Consider the following 18025-nt stretch of genomic DNA (forward strand, 5'->3'; position numbering starts at 1 on the left):
CCACAGTGGTGGCCTGGGTAAGAGTCTTGCCACACTGGGTAACAAAATGTTACTTCAATGTTATTTAAATCCAGGGGTTCATTTGCAACTCTGCTTGCCTTAATTACCCTACCTAGCTCGAACTAACAAGCTAGTGTAGATGTACCCTTGGAGTCGTTGTGGATAGTTCTCTGAAAACATTCACTCAGTGTTCAGTCACAGTCAAAAAAAGCAAACAGCATGCTGGAAATCATAAAGGAAGAGATAAGAGGACAGAAAATATCTTATTGCTGCTACACCCACACCCACATGGCTGCATGGTCCACCCACATCTTGAAAACTGTTTGCAGAGCTAATCACCCCATCTCAAAAAAGATATATTGGAATTGGAAAAAGTTCAGAAAAGGGCAACAACAAATCACTGTTGTATGGAATTGTTTCCATATAAGAAAAGATTAATAATACTGGGACTTTTCTACTTGAAAAAGATACAACCAAGGGAGGAGATAATAGTGGTCTATAAAATGACAGGTGTGGAAAAAGTAAATAAAGACATGTTATTTTATTCATAACTTAAGAACTAGGTATCACCAGATGAAATTAATAGGCAGCAGGTTTAAAACAAACAAGCATTTCTTCACACAACATATAGCCAACCCTTGGAACTCCTTGCCAGAGGATGTTCTGAAGGCCAAGATTATAACAGGGTTTAAGAAAGGACTAGATAAATTAATGGAAGACAGGTTCATCAATGCCTATTAGTCAAGATGTGCAGGGATGGTGTCCCTAGCCTCTGTTTGCGAGAAGCTGGTAATGGGAGATGGGATGGATTACTTGATGATTGCTATTCTGTTCATTACCTCTGAAGAACCTGTCATTGGCCACTGTAAGATGACAAGATACTGGGCTAGATGGACCTTTGGTCTGACCCAGTATAGCTATTCTTATATATCCTGTGTTAAGTCCAAAGCATTTAAAGAATGGTCAACTGTTGCACAAGTTTCCCCATAGACTTCCATCTCTCCCAGCCTCCAAATCCATGCAAACTTTGGATTTTCTGCAGAGACTGCCAGTTAGTGTAAATGATCGTGGCATTTTAAAAGACATGGAATAAAACATGGTCCCTGCAACAAGGAGCCCACAATTCACCACAAATAAAACAAGGGGCAAAATGTAAGCTAGAAAAAAGGTGTGATAAGATAATATCTAGATATACAGACCCACTTTGTCTGGAAGTGGGTGACAGGAGAGGGATCACATGAAGATCACCTATTGTGTTCCCTTCCACTGGGGTATCTGGTTTTGGTCACTGTCGGCAGACAGGATACTGGGCTAGATGGACCTTTGGTCTGACCCAGTATGGCCGTGCGTATGTTCTGTGTTCTTATGTTCATCACCATTTGTCCAAACAAAAATCTCAGCTCATATTTCTGACATCCCCGTGTGAATGTCTAGCCTTCAGCTTAAGCTCAGAGTCCTACTCTCCCCCACCCCCATAACCCTCCCCACTACCTTGTTTCTTAAACACTATGGACAACACCACCATCCTGCCTGTCACTCAGGTCTGTAATATGAGAAACATCTTCAGTTTGAATCTCTCTCTCAAGCTCCTCTCTTCCAGGCTCTCTTGAAACCACTCGGATTCTTTCTGTACATTGTCTCTAAAAGGTGGTGTTTCCCATCTATCCATGTTGCTCACTCATCCAGGCTCTCATGATCTCACATCTTGCTTACGTCATCATCCTTGTCTGTGGCCTCGGTAAATAGAGGTATAGATACGCCTCGCTCATATCCATTCAGAATGCTGCTGCAAAGATCATTTTCTTCCCCTTTCATTGATCATGTCATCCCTCTTTCTCTAGCCCTCCAATGACTCCTTCTTCTGTGTCCATTGAAACAAAAGCAGCTTGTCCTCACCTTGCTGGCCTACCTGCTCTCTACCTATCATCTCTGTTTACTATTGAAATGTCAGCGCTCACCTCCAGTCAGCATATAAGGTCAGCTTCATGGTTCATTTGTTACATTTTTCAAACAAGCACCTTTCATGCTTTTTCCCCCATGCTGTCCCTCATGCTTGGGAGCACTGCCTGTAAACAGCTGCAAAACTAACACCTTATCCACTGTCCTGAAAACTCTCCTTCACCTTGAACCTTACAAAAAGCTTGACAACAGCTAGGTTGCTGGTAGGTTGAGAGCACAGCCTACTATGCTAACCAATATTGTCTCATTGTTTTCCTTGTATCCCCCCATTGGTCTGTCTGTTCCTAGCTGTAATATCTTGTCCTAAACTCTTAGGATATGTCTGCACAGCAGCATTATTTCAGAATAACTGACATTATTCCAAAATAACAAAAAGCTTGTCTACACTGCAAGCCATTATTTCAAAATAATGTTGAGCTGGAGGTCTACTTACTCCGACTCCTGTAACCCTCATTTTACGAAGAGTAAGGGGAGTCGAAGGAAGAGCGCACTTCCTTCAACTTCCTGCTGTGTAGAGAGCACCAAAAGCCGAATTAAACTATTTCTACTTCAGCTACACAATTGACGTAGCTCAAGTTGCGTAGCTTAAATCGACTTTTGCCCTGCTGTGTAGAAATGCCCATAGGGGGCAGAGACTGCCTTCTCTTATGTATCTGAACAGCATCTGTCACACTGGTGCTACAATAATACAAATAGTAATACTACATTAGGTACATATCTGACCTGCATTTCTCTAATATCTCACACTATCTTTGCAACACTCCTGTGATCTGGGTGAATCAAAATATTAAGTGAATCAACATGTTCCATAGAATCGCTATGGATAGAAATTCCACGCTCCAATAATAAGAAATTAGCAGTAGGGATATATTACCGACCACCTGACCAGGACAGCGATACTGACATAGAAATGCTGAGGGAGATTAGAGAGGCTACCAAAATAAAGAACTCTATAATAATGGGGGATTTTAATTACCCCCATATTGACTGGATACATGTCACCTCAGGAAGAGAAGTGGAGATAAAATTTCTCAATGGCTTAAATGACTGCTTCTTGGAGCAGCTAGTGCAGGAACCCACAAGGGGAGAGGCAATTCTCGATTTAGTCCTGAGTGGAGTGCAGGATCAGGTCCAGGAGATAACCGTTACAGGACCGCTTGAGAATAGTGACCATAATATAATAACATTCAACATTCCTGTGGTGGGAAGAACACCTCAGCAGTCCAGCACCCTGGCATTTAATTTCAAAAAGGGGAATTATGCAAAAATGAGGAGGTTAGTTAAACAGAAATTAAAAGGCACAGTGACTAGAGCCAAATCCCTGAAAGCTGCATGGAAACTTTTTAAAGACACCATAATAGAGGCCCAACTTAAATGTATACCCCAAATTAAAAAACATAGCAAGAGACCTAAAAAAGAGTCACCGTGGCTTAAAGAAGCAGTGAGGGACAAAAAGGTATCTTTTAAGAAGTGAAAGTCCAATCCTAGGAGATAAATAGAAAGGAACATAAACACTGTCAAATCAAGTGTAAACATGTAATAAGAAAAGCAAAAAAAGATTTTGAGGAACAGCTAGCCAAAAACTCAAAAAGAAATAACAAAATGTTTTTTAAGTACATTAGAAGCAGGAAGCCTGCTAAAAAAACCTTTGGGTCCCCTAGATGATCGAGCTATAAAAGGAGCAATCGAGGACGATAAAGCCATTGCGGAGAAACTAAATGATTTCTTTGCTTCAGTCTTCACGGGTGAGGATGTTGGGGAGATTTCTGAATCTGCACCATCCTTTGTGGGTGATGAATCTGAGGAACTGTCCCGGATTGAAGTGTCATTAGAGGAGGTTTTGGAACAAATAGAAAAACTTAATGTTTACAAATCTCCGGGACCGGATGGCATTCATCCAAGGGTTCTAAAAGAACTTAAATGGGAAATTGCTCAGCTATTATCTGTGGTTTGTAACCTATCCTTTAAATCGGCTTCCATACCTAATGACTGGAAGGTAGCCAACATGACACCAATATTTAAAAAGGGCTCTAGAGGCGATCCTGGCAATTACAGACCGGTAAGTCTAACTTCAGTACCGGGCAAATTAATAGAAACAATAGTAAAGAATAAAATTGTGAAGCATGTAGAAGAACATAATTTGTTGGACAAAAGTCAACATGGTTTCTGTAAAGGGAAATCCTGTCTTACTAAGCTGTTAGGGTATGTCTACACTACCCTCCTAGTTCGAACTAGGAGGGTAATGTAGGCATACCGCACTTGCAAATGAAGCCCGGGATTTGAATTTCCCGGGCTTCATTTGCATAAGTGGGGAGCCGCCATTTTTAAAACCCCGCTGGTTCGAACCCCGTGCAGCGCGGCTACACGGGGCACGAACTAGGTAGTTCGAACTAGGCTTCCTAGTTCGAACTACCGTTACTCCTGAAACGAGGAGTAACGGTAGTTCGAACTAGGAAGCCTAGTTCGAACTACCTAGTTCGTGCCCCGTGTAGCCGCGCTGCACGGGGTTCGAACCAGCGGGGTTTTAAAAATGGCGGCTCCCCACTTATGCAAATGAAGCCCGGGAAATTCAAATCCCGGGCTTCATTTGCAAGTGCGGTATGCCTACATTACCCTCCTAGTTCGAACTAGGAGGGTAGTGTAGACATACCCTTAGAGTTCTTTGAAGGGGTTAACAAACATGCGGACAAGGGGGATCCAGTAGATAGAGTATACCTGGATTTTCAGAAAGCCTTTGACAAGGTCCCTCACCAAAGGCTCTTGTGTAAATCACATGGCCATGGGATAAGTGGGAAGGTCCTTTCTTGGATTGAGAACTGGTTAAAAGACAGGAAACAAAGGGTAGGAATAAATGGTAAATTTTCAGATTGGAGAGGGGTAACTAGTGGTGTACCCCAAGGGTCAGTCCTGGGACCAATCCTTTTCAACTTATTCATAAATGATCTGGAGAAAGGGGTAAGCAGTGAGGTAGTAAAGTTTGCAGATGATACCAAACTATTTAGGATAGTCAAGACAGAAGCAGACTGTGAGGGACTCCAAGAAGATCTCACCAAACTGAGTGATTGGGCAACAAAATGGCAAATGAAATTTAATGTGGATAAGTGTAAAGTAATGCACATCGGGAAAAATAACCCCAACTATACGTACAGTATGATGGGGGCTAATTTGGCTACAACAAATCAGGAAAGAGATCTTGGAGTTCGTGGACAGTTCTCTGAAAACTTCCACACAGAGTGCAGCGGCGGTCAAAAAGGCAAATAGGATGCTAGGAATTATTAGGAAAGGGATAGAAAATAAGACCCAGAATATCTTACTGCCCCTGTATAAAACTATGGTACGCCCACATCTTGAATACAATGTACAGATGTGGTCTCCTCACCTCAAAAAAGATATTTTGGCCTTGGAAAGGGTTCAGAAAAGGGCAACTAAAATGATTAGGGGTTTGGAACGGGTCCCATATGAGGAGAGGTTAAAGCGACTGGGACTTTTCAGTTTAGAAAAGAGGAGACTGAGGGGGGATATGTAGAGGTCTATAAAATCATGAGTGGTGTGGAGAGGGCTGATAAAGAAAAGTTATTTATTAGTTCCCATAATAGAAGAACTAGAGGACACCAAATGAAATTAATGGGTAGCAGGTTTAAAACTAATAAAAGAAAGTTCTTCTTCACACAGAGTGTAGTCAACCTGTGGAACTCCTTGCCAGAGGAGGCTGTGAAGGCTAGGACTATAATAGAGTTTAAAGAGAAGCTAGATAATTTTATGGAGGTTAGGTCCATAAAAGGCTATTAGCCAGGGGATAAAATGGTGTCCTTGGCCTCTGTTTTTCAGAGGCTGGAGAGGGATGGCAGGAGACAAATCGCTTGATTGTTGTCTTCGGTCCACCCTCTCTGGGGCACCTGGTGCTGGCCACTGTCGGTAGACAGGATACTGGGCTAGATGTACCTTTGGTCTGACCCAGTACGGCCGTTCTTATGTTCTTATGTTCTAATTGCAGATTTCAGCCATGGAACAGAAAGACAAAGTGACTTGTCCAAGATCATACAGGTAGTCTGCAGCAAAGCAGAGGCTTGAAGGCTGGTCTTCAGATGGTGGTCCAGTGGTTATGGCAGTTTTCTTTTTCTCAGTGGATCAATGGAAAAAACTGAGTGTGGGTGGTTGGCAGACAGCAAATAGGAGATCATTCCAAGCATAGGTGGGGTGGAGCACTGGAGGAGGTGTGAAACGGACAAATATCAGTTGCAGGGGAATCACCATCTCCTGCAGAAAGATCTGTGCAAAGAGGCTTGGCAGTGGAGGAAGAATCCATGCCAAGGTTGTGCTTGCTCAGTTTGCTTTACCTGGTAGGTGGGGTTTCGCCTCTGTCCCACTCACTCCCACTGCTATATAACACGTGGTAGGGTTTGTCTCCCCAGAAGCTGTCAATCTCCTCGCTGAATGTGTGGAATCCAAAGAAGGGTCTTTGTCTACACACAGGCTCTGAGAGTGCCTGCTTCATTACCTGGGCCCTGGCTCTCTAGCAGCAAGATCCACTATTTAGGCGTAACTCCTGCACAACTATCTCTGGAATTCTCCCCACCTTGTAGACGTTCCATAGTAAGGAATGGGCCCCACACAAGAGTTAACTGAGATTCAGGTCTCATTAGCTTTTAACAGCATTACCACTGGTTGTAATGAGTGTCCTCCTAGCCATCTCTCCCTACATAGATCTATGAAAAGTATGTGTTGGAGATAGCTAAAACACCCACACCAGTAATAAAGAGGTAGCCGTGTTAGTCTGATCTAAACAAAAGGAAAAACTACATGGCACTTTAAAGACTAACAAGATGGTTTAATAGGTGATGAGCTTTTGTGGGCCACACTAACACACCCACACCAGTGTAAGCAATGAGAAACCTGCCTGCAGCAAGGATTGTCTTTGACTAGATCTTGAGTAACAACTCCTCCAATAGCTGGTTATTTCTGTGAAACATGTAAGAATGTTAAACATTTTTTTTCATGATCTACTCTTAGCTTAGTTGGGCTGGCTATTCCATCGCTATTTTGCGGGAGGGGGAGGATACAAAAATAAAAGCTAAAATAGAAACTTTACCTGCAACCACACTTACTGCATGCACCACAAGAAAGCAATTTCAATCAGAAATTTCTAAGTCTGTTGAATGTAATACAGTCAAGCCCAGTTTCCTGCGTCATTCACACATTTTTATGTAAATTAATTAACTATTTAAGAGGCATTTTAATAGGTATGTGTTTTTCTCTTAATAATAAAAGGAAAAGTGTGTAAGAGTCTCAGAGCAGTAAAGACTCAGTCTTATAGGCTGCTGAGTACTCTGTTTCTGAGCCAGGAAAGCACTGAAACGTGTTGGAATTTTTCACTGGATTTTCAAAAGATGAAAATGTTGATTATTAAAATCCCAAACAAAACCAACAATTTCTATTTGAACCAAAATGAAAAAAAAAGTGACAAGTTTACAGTAAAAATGTTTCAATTTTTCACTTCACTTTTAAGTGAAATTTCATGTGCAAAATTGAACTGTTTAGTGCAAATTTGTAATTTTTTTGCTGGGTTTTGACCAGCTGAAGTATCAGGTTGGTCAGGTTAGTGGCCTACATGGGGAAATGGTTCTCACTCTTTAGTTTTCTATTGGCTGCCAGCTGAACAGGCCTTAGGCTATCTTCATTTTGTCCCTTCTACAGTACTAACCACATTATTAGTGCTTAGGCTCCGATGCAATGAACCATGTAAGTACATGTCCCATTGATTTCAATAGCATGTGCTCAAATACTAGGCTCAGTGTCTTTACATAATAAAATGAGACATGCCACCCATTGCTAAGGATATTATGTAAAAGAGAGAAAGACTAGGACACAAATAGGAGCTTAGAGATCACCAAGCTCATTCATTCAAAATGTGTGGGTTTAATACTTCCTATTTTCTGCAAAATAAACAATATTTTCATGTAAGCAAAAGATGCAATAAAGATCAGTGAGTGGGGAGCTCCTTGGTAAAAAGCAGTCTTTGTCTTCTTAAGGAAAAGACGGGTGGATAGAAAGCACATTTCTTACAATTGCTTAGGAAGTATAAAGATTTTTCTGGAAAATTGGATAGACCCACCTTATCCTGTCATAGGGAGAAGCTTCACTATTCTCTCCTGACAGGTAACATGCACAATGAAGCCAATGGAAATGATGCTTACATAAAAGGACTAAAGATTTGCCTCCAGTTAGCAAAAGAACATCTTGTTACATTTTCAAAATGCTAATAAAGGGCCTAATTGAAAATCTATAGAAATCAACACAAAGATTCCCATATACTTCAATGGGTTTTGGATCAGGTTCAAAATAAACACAGAGAATTTCAGTGCTGCTTTTGGTCCAACCACCTCACACCTTTGCAACAGTTTGGCCTTTTGCCTCATAAGCAAGAGGATCTATGTCTGAGCAAACCCCAATATATTTTAAAGGCATATCCCTGCTCTCCTTACATAGGCCAAAGTCCATATCAGATAAAAGATTCTAAGGCCAGAAAGGACAGTTGTGACTTCCTGCATAACACAGGCCATAGAACGTCCCTGAATTCATTCCTCTTTCAACTAGAACACCTCTTTCAAAAAAAATACCCAAATAGCAACGTCAGTGAAGGTTTTGCCTGTGTAAAGTATACTGGGTGAAGTGTTGAAATAGTTACTGGACATAAAGAAACCCCAGTACAACAGAAAGCAATGCAAGCAAAGATCACAAATAAAGGCAGAAGACCCTTTTATTTCGCATAGACAAAATGCAAAGAGTGTCTCATTAAATTATTAAAAAAAGAAAAGAAAAACCAAAAGCAAATTGATTCCCTCCCCTTCCACTGATAGCACTCATCCTAATTATCAACAAAACAAAAAGATCGACCGAGGACCCATTTTCTAATTAAAAAAAAGTGTGCAAACATGACAAAAGACTTTTTGATTTCCCAGATCAATGTCCCTGTTAAATTCACAAATAGGGTGATTTGTTTTCCTTCTTTTTAATCTTGTGTGATGGAACTTCCCGTTAAAATGTTTTATTTAGTTCCCATGCACTTTGTAGAAAATCAGTAAAAACACAAAAAGCTTGTGGAGATCAGAAAACTGGACTTCTTTTACCCAAAAATTTAGATGTCCAGTCAGATGAAGCTCACACTCAGACAGAAAAAAAGCAGGAGAGTCTTTGCACTGTCTGTAGCTTGCATTTTTTTCAAATATTTTGGCAATCTTCTTTAATTATAAATATTGGAATTCAATAAAAAAGGTAGCTTTGATTGATTTTTTTTAAATTGTAAGTATTTACAGCCACTGTCCAGCCATGCTCTTTTTGTTATACCAGGGTGTAAGATTTTGCGTAGGGATTGTTTCCTTTCAAGTGGCCCCGGGAGTCCAGCAGGGATTCTTGGGAGCTGCTCATTTTAGCTGCCTGTCCTAACTCAGCTCCTTCTCGCTGAGGTAATGTTGCCATGGCACCAGGTTGCCATGACTGTACTTCTCTCGTGGAGGATGTCTCCATAGGTATCGGCTCCAGAACTGTGGGACGCTTCAAGGTTCGGCTTTTCTGAGGTTCCAAGCAGGCTTGTCCCAAACTCAGGTCTCTGCTAGTGCCTGAAACACCTCGGTTTAACAAAAAGTCCATTCTAAGATACGGTGGCAAATGCATGAGGTCACCTGTGAAGAAAAATAGGAAAAGAAACCTCTTAGTTATGCAATACAGTAGAACTGTCTATTTGGCTAATATGAACTCAAGCAGGTAGGCAACCATTTAATCTGATTTCAAAACTACCAGACTTTCCTAATCTAGTGATAACATTGGTGACATAAAGGCAATGAAGCTGGTCAAAATGTATTTTATTTTCTAAGAAAAATAAATTGAAGGACTTTTTCCCATCATTTACTATTAAAGACCCAAAACAATTTGGCATTTGGTGGCCAAAAGTTGGAAGGCTTTGGCCATTGAACTTTGAAAAATATTGATTTGGTTTTCAGTTCTTCAGTGACTCTTTTCCCCCCTCCTGAATTTTAACTAAAAGCTCCACTGAACACAAACATAATACATTATACAAAAATTGGATGAAATAACAGTGAGGCTACAAATTTAAACAAAGTTAAAATATAAAAAGTTAGGGACATTGTAGTAATATCAACGTGCCCTCTTAAAACAGCTGTAACTGGCAGGGCTGGATTAAGAAAAGGTCTTTAGGGGCTTCAGATGAGAGCTCTGGGCTATGGGAGGCTCCTTTATCCCAGGGCCCTGGGCAGCAGTCCCTAAAAACCCTGTGTTCTGGGCCAGCCCTTTCTGGCGGTGGTGGGAGAGGTGACTCACCCTGGCTGGAATGGCGTCGCCGCGACAAGCATTGCATTGGGAAACTCTGTTCCTGAGCTGCCCTGTCCCCTGCAGCTCCCATTCGCCTTGATTCCTAGCTAATAGGAACTGCAGGGGGCCATGCCTGAAAGTGAGCAGAGGGCTACGTGGAGCCACCTGTTCCCTACCACCACCAAATGGAGCTGCCCCAGGTAAGCACCTGAGTCCCCTACCGCACTTTAACTCCCACCCAGACCCTGCACTCCAACACCCTGCCCCAGCTCTAAGCCCCCTTTTACACTCTCCCTCCTCCCAGAGCCCACACTCCAATTCCCTGCCCCAGCCATCAACCCCTTCCAGACCCCACAGCCCAGCCCCCACCCTTAGCCCCCTCCTGCACCCAAATTGCTGCCCAGACCCTGCACCACCACCCCAACCTCCTGGCCTGAGCCCCTTCCCACACTCCAAATCCCTTGACTGCGGTCTGGAACCCCCTGCACTCCAAACACCTCATCTCCAGCCCCACCCCAGAGTCAGCACCCTCAGCTGGAGCCCTCACCCTCTCCTACTCTGCACCCATTCTCCTGCCTAAAAGAGCAGCCTGATCCCCTAATTTCAGGACCACAAAATCTAGTAGCCCTGAGCCACCAGAAGAGTTAATTGGCCCTGGTCACCAGCTCCGATCACAATGCCATCTGAGTGATAGAGAAGCTCTGTCATCTTTATTTTAGAGATAGGAAACTGAGGCACTGAGGCAAAAATCTATGGTAGAACAAGGTATTGAATCTGGGTCTCCAGGTTACCAAGGTTGATGGCCTACACACTAAAGCATCCTTCTTCCTTTCCTCATGGTTGATGTTTTACAACACATATATTCACTAATTAGTGTACACATTAAAAGAGCAACACAGGAATATGAAATAAATATAACACAAGATATATTAATACTGTCATAAGAACATAAGAATGGCTAGACTGCATCAGACCAAAAGTCCATCTAGCCCCGTATTCGGTCTTCCAACAGTGGCCAATGCCAGATGCCCCAGAAGGAATTAACAGAACAGGTAATCATCATGTCATCCCTCTCCTATCATTCATTTCCAGCCTCTGACAAACTGAGGCTAGGGACACCATGCCTACCCATCCTGGCTAATAAGTATTGATGGACCTAACCTCCATGAATGTATCTAGTTATTAATTTGATCCCTGTTAAAGTCCTGCTTTTCACAGTATCCTCTAGCAAGGAGTTCCACAGGTTGACTGTGCTCTGTATTAAGAAAAACTTATTTTTGTTTGTTTTAGACTTGCTAACTGTCAATTTCCTTGGGTGACCCCAAATGTGAACTGTAACTTTTTTGCTCTCCTGACTTCTGAATATTTAAATTTGTAGCCAATAATGCTACATGGATGGGGCTAGAGGTCTTGTTGTATTCATCCTCCCATCATTTCTGTAGGCAAGGGGTTTCATACAGAGTGATGGAGCTCACTCCATTGGTTGAGTTAGAATAGCTTCTTTGGAACTGCTCTGTGGTTACCATGCACCATGTAAGGAAGCAGAAGGTAGACTATCATTGTTCATATGCATGTATCTTCCCATCTGCTAGTCCTGCTATACAAATTCAGTTAATTTAATCTAATATTGTTTCATTCTTTCATAAAATGACTCACAAAAATTCAAGGAGTACAGTGGGAAAAAAAGCAAAATATAAAGCATGCCTTCTTCCAAGAAGATTTGATGTTGAAGATGGATACATGGATGATGGTGATAAATACCTTCAGATCTGGGTTCTTGGTACAACACAGTAATGACAATTCATCTCTTTTGGGCATCCATTCCCATCCACAGCCACATAACTGGGGAGCTCTACACTGCACTTCAGGGTCTCAGAGATTGGGCTTCAGCCTGAAACCTGATGTCTACACCAGAGTTATACAGTTCCTTAGTCCTAGCTCCACGAGCCTGAATCAGCTGGCACGGGCCAGCTGCAGCTATCTAACCGCTGTGTAGACATACCCTAAAAGGGAACGAGATGTCTCGGAAGCTTATAGTTTTCTATTACAATGCAACAACATTTGCTTCTAGCATCCCATTACAACTAGCACTTCTCTGAGTGCTAGAGCCTTCTCCCCCATGAAAGGAACCAAGGGGACCCCAGGGTGAGGACGTCAGCCCACAAGACCTAGATCCATCATCAAAACTGCAGGGCTACGTCTACACTGGCCCCTTTTCCGGAAGGGGCATGTAAATTTCACCAGTCGTCGTAGGGAAATCCGCGGGGGATTTAAATATCCCCCGCGGCATTTAAATAAAAATGTCCGCCGCTTTTTTCCGGCTTTTAAAAAAGCCGGAAAAGAGCGTCTAGACTGGCCCAGATCCTCCGGAAATAGTGCCCTTTTCCGGAGGGTCTTATTCCTACTTCAAAGTAGGAATAAGACCCTCCGGAAAAGGGCACTTTTTCCGGAGGATCGGGGCCAGTGTAGACGCTCTTTTCCGGCTTTTTTAAAAGCCGGAAAAAAGCGGCGGACATTTTTATTTAAATGCCGCGGGGGATATTTAAATCCCCCGTGGATTTCCCTACGACGACTGGTGAAATTTACATGCCCCTTCCGGAAAAGGGGCCAGTGTAGACGTAGCCCAGGTCTTTAACCTCTCTTACCCACACTGGTAACCAGCCACAAGTTGATATAAATAAACAACTTCACCCAAGTATAGCATTTAGATACTTCACATGTTCCTACTTAACTCATTGTGGCTTGAAGGGGCTGCAAGGAAGACAAACATCTCACTGGTCCTCTGCCAAATGGCCCCTAGGAGGAAAAATCTTTCATAACACCTTAAACAGGTAATTGGCTAAAACTGCAGCATCTCTTAGGCTGGGTTCCCATTTCTAGTTTGGGCGAGTTGGGTGGGCAGCTGGAGCAGAACTAAATAAGTTGGACTAACGTCTCAGAGGTAGGGAATGCTGGCCAATGAGCACTCCTCTTCCCTACCTGGCCAATGGGTGCTAGAGATGCTCATGGGGGGAGTACCCATTGACTCTTGGGAAGTTGCTCCTTTGCGACTACGACTGTGCTCCTTACATTGCCAGTCCCGCCAATTTCCCCCACCAGTGGGTTAGTGATGGGGGGTGAGTGGCATTATTGACTAATCGGAATGAAAGTAACTCAATACTTTACAATAAAGCAGATTTTTAACGTTGCTTTAAAAATGAAGGCAATGTTATTGTGGCCTAAAAGATAAATAGCTTTGAATCTATTCATGATTTAAAGCCACAGACAGAAAAATTACTGAGGAGTTATTTTTGGAAAGAATCACAGTTTATTCCTGTGGATCTCCTGCAGGCAGTGTCTGGCACCATATGTTTTATTCTAGTTACATTTCCAATACAGCTGTATGGTACACTGTATTTAACCCCCACATAGAAGGATGTAGTGCCTGTCTCAGCATTCAGCTGACATACTGCAACATCATTTGCACAAAACCAGGAAAAACTGTGTGCCCATAATCATATGGTTACCACTTAGAAAATGAAAGGCAAATTGTCAAGGGCCTAATAATTACTAGTTTCCATTTCATGATACCTCATCCCAAAGCTGTTTACATGTACACGAGTCACTTTGACTACTGTAGGACTGCAGCTTCCACAAGGGTGAAGTGCAGCATTTCACAGTGATGTACCTCAGCTGGCTGGGGTAGGAAGTGAACAACAGTGCATGCAATTGAAATGGGAGGGGAGAGAAGAATTATGGTATATAATTACCCATAAAGGTCCATGGGTTCACAAATCAATACTTGTAATTATTTTTGAGGTTATTAGCCATCAAGATCTATGAGACACCAAATAGCACCACGCCCACTGACACCATGTTGAAACATTGGTTCCATAGGATTCAGGGACCAAGCGTCACCCGCTGTATTTATTGAATCACCTACAGCATTTTCAGCCGCAATAGCTTTTCCCCTGGAGATCACTCACATCATAGCAATGATTTCAGCACGCTTAACTCCTGCTATCCTTAATGTGAGATGATACAGCTGTACCACTTCATTAAGAGTAGCAGAGAATGGATTGCGTCTTAAAAATGCCATACCAACTGGTCGTCTATACCTATTGTAGCTTGCACTGTATGTTCCCTAGTATACTTTATGTAACAGCAAAAAACTCAGAGAAAAATCCAGATCTTGGATTACTGGCAGGCCCTAACTCTCCTATTAAATATGCATTTCAATCACTGAGACTTCCTGAGACTAGTGGATTAAACATGGATTGTAAAAAAGAAATGTGTTTAACTTCAGATGGCTGAAGTTTTACTTTCAAGACACTAGATAGAAAACAAAATGTGTACACTTTGAGATCTTTCCGGACTATCTGAAAGAGAAAACATTTCTCTGAATCCACTTCTGCTAAGACAGTCTTTAATCTTTACAAACAATATTCAGTAATTTTAAAGTAATTTGCATATGAAGGCGCACACAACATGAAGGGGTGCACAATTTTAACAGGATTGTATTAATATGTCACAAACGAAGGAGTGTAACTTGTTCTCCAAAATCCACTAACACAGTGTCATCTTATCTTGATTTACCTTGAGCACTAATTATTCTGATGTGCACATTTTCATATTGTAATGAAGCAATAGTTTTTTGTAACTGAAAGAAGCTTCATTCTCTACAACTTCTAAGATAAGCAGATGATTAAAAGTGTTGAAAAAGAAAACTTTCAAGATTCTAACTTGCCCTCTACCTCCCTTGCTAGAACTGGAGCCATATCACGGGATGAAAAAAAGTCTTTGATTTGTTAGAACTAATATTTCTGACTAAAAACATTCTTTGAAATAGGACCACAGGGGTCCACTTAGCTTCCTACATTAAGAGTTAGGGTATTTTAAGGAGATTAAAAAGGAGGAAAGAACCTTGGCTACAGAAATAACATGGCAAGACTTCTTTTCTCATATTTCCAGACTCATTGGCATATTTGTTTTCCAGTTTGTTATTTTTCTGCCAAAGGACAATTCAGTTGAATGTTACATTTTTCAGGCAAAGCATTAGGAAGCTTTAAGACGGTTCATTGCCTTTGATGCTCTAATTACCTCTTTTCAATGTGGCGTATGCCTTATTAGCGATGAAAGCAAACCTTTCAACTGCGTAAGCACCACAAATGAGTATGTTTAATAATTTATGCATTTAAACTTAATTAGTACAAAAGCCATTCAGAATCTATAGCCTTCTGATGGGCTTAGAAATAAGAGATATGCTGTCTTTGGAAAAATGGACGATGTACATCAATAAGAACCATCCATTCAAATATGAATCAACCCATATAATTGGGCATCAACTTAATCCTTCATTCTGTGTGGCAAAAGCTCTAAAACAGTTGAAATAGTTACCATAGAACATAGTAAGAAGAAATCTTCTCTAGCAAATTAAAATAACCAAAATACTGTAAGTCACTTCCCTACATGCATTTATCATTTACAATATATTTTTCCCAGAAAAGGGATGTTTACTAAGGCTGTGATTGCATTACAGAAAAAGTGCATTTTTGCAGTCTTTGCATTTTTAATAGCTAACAATGTCAAATCCTAGCAGGGAAGGGTAATTGTTATTTTCATGTAGCTAAAAGTGGTCAGATCCAGGCTGAGGGACACCAGGCTCACCTTGACTAGTTACAATGAAGTAAAAACTCTTTGTGCTTTTCCTCCACTAAGATTTTACAGTGAGACAGTTATTTTGATCTAATCAAAACCGAACCACCAATTAACTCAAATCTAAACCAAGCCCACATCTTTTACCTGTGAAGACCTAGCCTAACTATCCTTCAAACTTCAGAAAATTCCTCCACTTTTTATGGGGGTGTTGTGGGCAGTAAAAAGGTACTCTTTCCAGTTTGGTATGCAATATCTGTATGGTTTTTCTAATGCATCATGACTGTGCCAAATCAAAACCAATCTTCACCTTTTTACCCCCAAAGTATTTCTCCTCAGTGGCAGGCATGTTCCTGACAAATCTCAACACATTTTGAGATGTGAAATGGGTTCAAAAAAGGGGGCAAGATTGTGAATATTGGAAAAGGGGTTTTATTCTCAAACACAAAACAATTTTCACTTAAACATTTGAAAAAAAAACCCCCAAACCATTCAGCCTGGCTGACTGCAGACCTAGGAAACATCAGTTCAAAAGACAGACATTTTAAAAAGTTACAAGTGGCTGAAATCTGGGATTCGGGAGATTCTTAACTAGGGTTGTTGTCTCAGTCTAGCTGTAATATTTCTTACAATTGTCAGTATTTCAAATAAGATCTAGTGCCCACATTGTCCATTGTATGCTACCTTGAACCAATAGAGTTGTCTATGTTGCATCACAATAATTTCTATAAGAACAGGCTATGGAGTTATAATAATCATAAGAAATAACTGGAAATATAAAAAAGAAAAGGGCTCTATTCAAACACTAATCTCTTAGGGTATGTCTACACTACCCTCCTAGTTCGAACTAGGAGGGTAATGTATGCATACCGCACTTGCTAATGAAGCCCAGGATTTGAATTTCCCGGGCTTCATTAGCATAAGCGGGGAGCCGCCATTTTTAAATCCCCGCTGCTTCGAACCCCGTGCAGCGCGGCTACACGGGGCTCGAACTAGGTAGTTCGGACTAGGGTGCCTATTCCGAACTACCGGTACACCTCGTTTCACGAGGAGTAACGGTAGTTCGGAATAGGAACCTAGTCCGAACTACCTAGTTCGAGCCCCGTGTAGCCGCGCTGCACGGGGTTCGAAGCAGCGGGGATTTAAAAATGGCGGCTCCCCGCTTATGCTAATGAAGCCCGGGAAATTCAAATCCCGGGCTTCATTAGCAAGTGCGGTATGCATACATTACCCCGCTAGTTCGAACTAGCGGGGTAGTGTAGACATACCCTTAGGCTTAGATAGTGCTCATGTTTTATTCAACTGACTATGACAGTAAGATGAATCTGCCTTGTGCCTCTTTATTTGGCTGACCCAGACCTTGGGTTTGAGTCTGACAGAGAGCAGATATCTTGCTTTGTAGACCCCAGAGAATTAATGGGGCAGAGGGAAATTGCTCCATTCCCTCCCCTTCTTTTTCACTGGCAGAGTAACTGGCCAGCCATACGGGGGGAAAAAAGCTCTATCCTTTCAAGAGCTAAAGTTATTTGTCCACACTGGAGCTGGGAAGTGCAACATCCTGTACAGACATATACAGTATACATGATAGCCTGGCTTGAGCCTTTAAAAAAAGAAGTGGCATAGAAAAAGAAGGCTGCCCAAGTACAAGCCTTCCTGACCCATGGGGTACATAACTGGGGATCTGGCTTGAGACACCGCCATGTGTGTCACTGTTGCCACATTGTTATTCTGAGGGTGTGTCTAGACTACATCTCTCTGCCAACAGAGAGATGTAGATTAGGCACATTGAAATTGCTAATGAAGCAGGGATTTAAATATCCCATGCTTCATTAGCATAAAAATGGCCACAGCTTTTTTTTTTCAGCACGGAGCTTTGTAGGAGAAAAGCGGCAGTTTAGAGGCTGATCTTTTGAAAAATAAAGCCTTTTCTGAAAGATGCCTTATCCTTTGTGAAATGAGGTTTACAGGATCTTTCGGAAAAGGCTTTATTTTTTGAAAGATCAGCCTCTAGACTGCCACTTTTCTCCGACAAAGCTCCGTGCTGAAAAAAGCGTTGGCCACTTTTATGCTAATGAAGCGCGGGATATTTAAATCCCTGCTTCATTAG

At 41.8% G+C, this 18025-nt stretch overlaps 1 protein-coding gene across 1 annotated transcript in view; it reads right to left on the reverse strand.

Annotated features, from left to right (window-relative positions):
• Window positions 1–8708: 8708 nt before the first annotated feature.
• The window catches only part of DSCAM (DS cell adhesion molecule), a 695768-nt gene continuing 686451 nt past the window's right edge, over window positions 8709–18025 (reverse strand). Inside the window, exon 33 of the mRNA XM_075912112.1 lies at window positions 8709–9638. Within this exon, the coding sequence (XP_075768227.1) occupies window positions 9298–9638 (341 nt within the window). The 3' untranslated portion in view covers window positions 8709–9297. The remainder of the gene's footprint in view (window positions 9639–18025) is intronic.

Source organism: Pelodiscus sinensis, chromosome 1 (genome assembly GCF_049634645.1).
Source record: "Pelodiscus sinensis isolate JC-2024 chromosome 1, ASM4963464v1, whole genome shotgun sequence".
Taxonomy (NCBI): Eukaryota; Metazoa; Chordata; order Testudines; family Trionychidae; genus Pelodiscus; species Pelodiscus sinensis.